The sequence below is a fragment of the Lolium rigidum genome, chromosome 7, assembly GCF_022539505.1.
Source record: "Lolium rigidum isolate FL_2022 chromosome 7, APGP_CSIRO_Lrig_0.1, whole genome shotgun sequence".
Taxonomy (NCBI): domain Eukaryota; kingdom Viridiplantae; phylum Streptophyta; class Magnoliopsida; order Poales; family Poaceae; genus Lolium; species Lolium rigidum.
Genome location: NC_061514.1, coordinates 107,092,999 through 107,099,581, shown reverse-complemented (window position 1 = coordinate 107,099,581; position 6,583 = coordinate 107,092,999). Strand labels below are relative to the sequence as shown.

The 6,583-nt window shown below is 43.9% G+C and overlaps 1 protein-coding gene across 1 annotated transcript; it reads left to right on the top strand.

Annotated features, from left to right (window-relative positions):
• The first annotated feature begins 3,318 nt into the window (after positions 1-3,318).
• Positions 3,319-4,908, top strand: LOC124669307 (BAG family molecular chaperone regulator 3-like). Its single transcript, XM_047205945.1, has 2 exons — positions 3,319-3,653; positions 4,357-4,908. The coding sequence occupies exons 1-2, from the start codon at positions 3,377-3,379 to the stop codon at positions 4,587-4,589; spliced, it is 510 nt and encodes a 169-aa protein (XP_047061901.1). The 5' UTR covers positions 3,319-3,376; the 3' UTR covers positions 4,590-4,908.
• The last annotated feature ends 1,675 nt before the right edge of the window (positions 4,909-6,583 follow it).

Genomic DNA, 6,583 nt, shown 5'->3' with positions numbered 1-6,583 from the left:
TTAGCTCGAGATGATTATGCAGATTCCGAGGCACAACGACAAACTAAAGGGCACCGTTCTTAGCTATATCCTGCACACGTTCGATCGATCCCTCTCCAGACCACATGCATGTGGCTGGTGAAGCCAATCAATCCTTAATTTGGAAGCTAGCTACTACCGGTAATAATAATCGCGTAAGACACGAATCAGGAAGATGCTAATGCGTGATCGATGATGAGTTAGGTGATTAGCGCCTCTAGACTAGAGGGTCGATGTCGCCTAGCTAGCCCTGCAATTAGGACATTGGCATGCATCTAGTTTGATTCGGTCCGGAAGAATCGTTTCTTTTTCTTCAGGTTGGTAGTTATTTCGGTTTCATACCTGACTGGCCGGGGATTAATTGGACCAGGGCATCTGCATCTGGCCTGGCCAAAGTCCCTAATCCGTATGGAGGGCAATCCTGACGACACATCACTAATGAATCGATATAATGGTTCTTATCTTGTACCAATCCAATATCAGATATTGAGCTGATTTCTGAAAAGTGCAACTTAAGTTTAGTAATTGCATTTGCAACTTGCACTTTTTCTCAAGAACACATAACTTGCACTTTTGTCTAAATCAAGTGTTCCACATTTCATAAACTTTATAGACACGTAAAGAATATTTTCAGACTATCCATATACTTCTTATAGGACAAAACCCCACTAACATGTACTATTTATAATACTCAATCTTAACATGTAACATATCCCACATTCCCCGCTATTTTAGCCAATCAATTGTCTATGCCATATCCACTAACATTTCTTGACGATAGTCCATCAGGATTTTTATGGTACCCTGGTAGTTCAAACCATACACTTGAGTACCATGTAGATCTAACCGCCCGTAATGGATGGTGAACTTCCAGCCATGCAATTGTCCATATCACATCAGTTAAATTTAGCCGTCCAATTATATGAAAAGTTGAATCTTGCTTATTTTTATAGACAGCATCATGTTTCATGCATCTTATAACATTTCATTTACACTAAGGTTAGAGATTCTCAATGCAATGCGTGGGGTATCCTTCTAATTTGGACATAGACAAGTCCACTAGTACAAAGAAATAGATTTTTATTCCTTTGCAAAGATGCTGAATTTTTGTCTGAATAGTGAAGTTCTTTTGTTAATCATAACGTCAATTCTTTTTCATATCTCCACACCACATCTGATTTGTTAATCTTAGAATATCAATCTACGTATTTTCTAGCATTCCCTTATTAAGGTATTTTTGTTCACTGCAAGAGCGCCTCGTAGTACATTTGCATACACATGTATGATGTCATACAAAGATGAAAACAGTACACCTGTCTCACAAAAAGCCGAAACTTAAACTATTTTGGATGTTTTGGACAATTCTGAGTTCCAAGCCCTAATAATAAACCTAAGCCCCACATGCTGGCTTAACCACCGCTAGAGACCCTAAAACCTGACGAAACCAAACAAATGTTCCTCCTAGCTAGGCCCTAGTTAACCACCGGGTAAATAATTCGCACTAAACGCACGTACAGTCCCATCGATATCTCAATCATCACGCCATGAACCGTTTGCCCCTTTGTTGTGGTTGTGCGTGCTCATCAGACGCGAGACATAAGCCGGAAAAACTTGCGACCAACTGCCATTACAATAATCCCGGTAGGTTTGTGTCCTAACAGACCACCTTAATCATCGGTTATTGTCATGCAGGCTCATGGGTTCTGCCTACTCTCATGACTCATGTAGTTGCATGCACTTGAAACATGCTATTCTAGCCGTGATGCGGCTCCCAAAACATTTGACCCACTTTACACGACAAAGCCCCACCTAAAATGCCAAACCCATGAAAAGTTGCATGCAAGGATATACTCCCTCTGTTCCATTCTATAGTGTCTATAGTTTTTTGGCACGGAAATTAGCGCAATAGTATTTTTTACACAAGACCCCCTAGCTGAACTATTTAAGATCAATGTAAAATTTGGAAAATCCATATCTTCCTAACTTACCATAACAAATCCCACAAATCTGTCTTGTTGATTCTCCATATATGTGCAGCCAAGTTCAATTAAGGAAAGTAAAACATTGCTACCTAATTTTAAGAAATCGTTGGACCATGCATTAGGAATCTCAATTAATTGTTTCCAATTTTGTATGGATTTTCTCACGCATATTGTGTGGGAGCTGAACGGGGGAGGGGGTAATTGAAAAAGAAACCAAGCTACAACCTTATATTCTAAAACAAATGCCCAAAAATCTATAGCCACTATAGAAAAGAACGGAGGGAGTATTTGTTTTGTTCACAAATAGGTCTCCCAAAGCTTCATAAACGAAACCAAAAAGAGTTTTACCCCGTCACGAAGGACCTGGGATAGGGGTGGGCAAAATGTGTGATTAGTTTAACCGGTGTGGGTTATCTTATTTTTTAAACTAGATTGGAGATCCTAATTAAGTTTGTGAATGAAAATGAACTAGCTCCCCATCGGCCGGTTTCTACAGTTTGGGCTGCAGTTTTGCCCATCCATAACAAAAGATCACAAAACCATAATTATTGGGGTAAATGTTTCACGGACACATAACCAGTGAAGGATTTTTTTTTCAAAAAAAAACCACAAATTTTGGTGCAAGTTGTTTGAGACAATCTGAATCATACGATTTAGCCCATTTAGATTTTTGGATATTTATCTTTTAAATTTTTGTTTTGGGATCATTTTTTGGCCTAAACTTACTAAAACTTTGCCCAAACATGGAAAAAATACTAGCCAAGATCATCTCATATTTTTCCTGACTAGTAGGACCAGATGGTCGGAAACACGATCAAATATGCTACTACTATATCGCAATATTTAGGTTATCTGAAACAACTTAACTAAAAGTTGTGGTTTTGTGAAAAGAAAATCCTTTGTATGTGGATCCGTGAAACCATTACCTCAATAGCTATGGACTTTTGAAAATTTCTCTTGAAACATCTACCGTTAAATTCATTTGATCTTAGCGCCAAAAACTATTTTACTCGATCTTGACAGCAGATCCCATATTTCATGGACGTGGCTTCATCGAAGCTCTCGGTCAGGTTAATAATTTAATATACTACTAGCTCTTACAATTTGTCGAGAAACTCTTCACAAGTTGTGATCCTTGCCTGGCCTGCCGCTTTGGACTATGCGAAGTTCGCCAGTCCCAGTGTCCCCCTCGTTGACGCCTTTGACAAACACGCGCACACTGTCATTGTCTCCCCCGCCTAGCCACCTCCTATATATACACACCAAGCCCTGTTCTCATCAATCATCACCACCAGCTCCAGTTCCTCTCAACTCAACACCACCTCTCAGGAAAACAGAGTTAGCCGAGCGAGATTAACTAGCTGTCATTTTCGACGATGATCAAGCTGAGGTGCCCCAACCCCAAGAAGCTCTTCAGGAGGAGTTCCTCCAAGGGCAGCAGCTCCGGTAGCGCTAGCAGCGACGACGGCAGCGATGCCGGTAGCATCGTCCGTGGCGGCGGCGGCGGCGGGGAGATCGAGTGGGAGGTGCGGCCGGGGGGCATGCTTGTGCAGAGGAGGGACTGCAGGGGGGACATCGAGGTGATCACCGTCAGGGTCTCCACCGGGTTCTCCTCCTGGCATGAGGTGTCCATTGGAGCTACCTGCACTTTTGGTGAGTACTAGTGTACTAATTCGCTGGTTTAACTTACTTATGTCTTTGCAAACCTGTTGATTAGATTGGTTGGAGAATATATTGAGAGGGCCAGTGTACAGCCATTGGTAGAATGTGTTCCTGGAAAGTAGGTTGATTTGGCCATGATTTCCTTTTGGGGCTTCTCTCTGATGCTAGTAAGCGATGAGCACATCTTTTAGTGGAAAGTCGGATGAATATTCCCATGCTCTTTAAGCACGTTAAAGGCTTGAGGAGTGATCGTGGGTGTGGCATGCATGCACACTGGCACTCCTCTAATGTGCACGATAAACTGCAAATTTTCAGACGAGCTGTTCAGCAACAAAGATGCTAGTTTAGTTGTACATATAACATTTGACACTAGTCTGAAGTCTGAACCTGTTAGTTGTCCATGAGGATGCTACTAATTAAATCATGGCCTTGTCCTAGTAGTAGTAATACAAAACAATTACATAGACATGTCTGAACAAGGATCTACAATGCGGCCGCCTTCCTGCCCTGCCAGCATATGCACACGATGTTTCAGATGAGGAACCTGACTAGAACTTTCCTACGTTTTGTTTCTTACTAGTACAAGCCTACAAGGCATAAAAGGCTCAATGTGAATTTCATTGTATATAGTGTAAACTAAGTACACTTCTTGGGATCAAGGTCTAACATGTGCTGTGCAAAATCATCTCTGCAGGTGAACTGAAGCTGATGCTGTCCATGATGACCGGGCTGGAGCCGAGGGAGCAGAGGCTGCTGTTCAGGGGCAAGGAGAGGGAGGACGGCGACCACCTCCACATGGTCGGGGTGAGGGACAAGGACAAGGTGCTGCTTCTCGAGGACCCTGCCCTCAAGGACATGAAGCTCCGGGCCGCCGCACTCGCGGCCCAGGCCGTGCAGAGCCCGTATCGGACTTTTATCCAGGTGTAGGGCCGGCCCACCTCGTGCGCCTCGCTAACTGTTATTAGAGCGAACCACTCACGCACAATCGGCCTGTTTAAGTAGGTGTGAGAAAAGAAAGTTCCTGCTGATTGGTGAACTGTGATCGACTAAGTACCACTCCGAGGAATGGAAGGGCAAAGGGCCCTCCTCCTCGTGTGAGAGTTAGAGTACTATCGGCCATCTTTTTAGTTAATTGTATGATTGCGCTTTTTAGCTAGTTAGAATGCAGTGTTAGATGGTGAGTGTGGCCTACTGTGGGCTGCACTGCTAGCCTACTGCTGGAAATTCTGTTCTGGAGTGAGATGTATCAATGTATCACAAGACCACGTCGTAGTGGTCGTTTTTTTCATGAAGATCCTTGTTCTGGAGCTGGAGTGCGTTTGTGATTATTTCTTACAACAAGAGCTATGTATAATCATGATCCAGGAAACCAAGTCTGAAATTGGCCGTGTAGAAATTTTACACTGATGCATCTCGTGAACGAATGGCTTGTGACTACTGGTAGTAGTATTTTGTTATGCTGCTGATTTCATGGCGCTAATTAAAGTTGTCGGCGCACTGAAAGTTTCAGCTCTTCGTGCAAGACTTATCCTCTGTAGTGAAAGATGAGTCTGAACTCCGAATTGGCTTGTAACTTGTTCCCCATTTTACAGACATGAGAGCGTCCCAGATAAGCAAGTGGTACGTGTGTGTAGATGTATACGGGCAGCATCTTCAGAAACTTGCAGCATCCCAAAGTCCGACTCACTTAGGTAAGTCGATTATAGCAGAATCACGATTAACCATCTGAATACTAAGAGAAGTAAAACTTACAGAGACAGAAATGCATGTACGTACCGAGTCTTTGAAGCCTTCCAGAAGTAGGTGCAAGGAAAAACATATTCTCAGCTTCAGCTCGCCTAGCTATCCTTCCAGATGGCTGATGCAATGCCTACCTACTTCTCCGCGTCTAGCACCTGTAATTAATCTAGGAAAATCCACCAACCTTAGCATGATCTGGCATTCTGCCTGCCTTTATAAAGTTTTTGTTGCCAACTTTGAAGAGTCCCAAGCGGCAGTGTTCTACTACCTGAGGACATCAGTAGCACCATTCTGTCCTGACGGACGTACTCGGGAGTTCGACCTAGCTACACTACGTAGCTACTTGCTCCCACTCTCAATCTCAATCTCAATCAGCTCATCATCCACTCCACTCCGACGTCCGATCCCACTCACGTCGCGGTAGAGAACGAAAGGAGAAACGCAACACGATCTCCATCCTCATCATCATCGTCTCGGAGATGGGACGACGACGCCGCTTGAAGAGCAAGCTGTGTGTATCCGTCTGGTTGGCTTTCCCAACGAGGGCGCCATGCCATGCCATTCTTTTGTCTTTCAGAGACGCGTGCGGCTTGGGTTGGCTTGGACACGGTGCTTTTTTAGCTTTCAGTCCAAGGCGAGGGGTCGCGATCGCGTCGGCACGTCGTGATGATCTAATCGTGGCCGGCGCTCTTTCTTTCCGATGGAACGTACGTACGTCCCCTAGCTGCAGCAGGAAAAACGTCGCGAAATTAATCTGCCCGGTTGCTCAGCTACCGGGTATATGCACTGCAGGTCTGCAACATCACCTCCCATAGGCCATAGCGCGTTGCGTGTAGAGTTCTGCCAGCGATCTCAACAAGCAGGCTTCCAATCCAGGGCATCCATCGATCGTCACTCCGTCAGCGCGCGAGCGGTTAAATCGTGGCCCCTTTCATATCTCTCCCCAGACATAATTATAATCTATTCAACCGGTAGTAAATTATAAATCTATCTGGAAGATAAAGATACCACTAAAAACTAAGGTTTTTGCTTGGTACTTTCATCGGGGAGTTATTCTTACTAAAAATAATCTTGCAAAGCGGAATTGGCATGGTTGTACGAAGTATGTTTTCTGTCACGAAGAGGTGACAATAAAACATTTGTTCTTTCAATGCCAGTTCGCGAGATCTATATGGTCAATC

What these genes read in the sequence shown, in the direction of transcription:
- LOC124669307 (XM_047205945.1), top strand. Translation starts at nt 3,377, where the DNA reads ATGATCAAGCTGAGGTGCCCCAACCCCAAGAAGCTCTTCAGGAGGAGT. An exon ending in TGGAGCTACCTGCACTTTTG is followed by an intron (nt 3,654 to 4,356) that starts GTGAGTACTAGT and finishes TCATCTCTGCAG; the next exon opens with GTGAACTGAAGCTGATGCTG.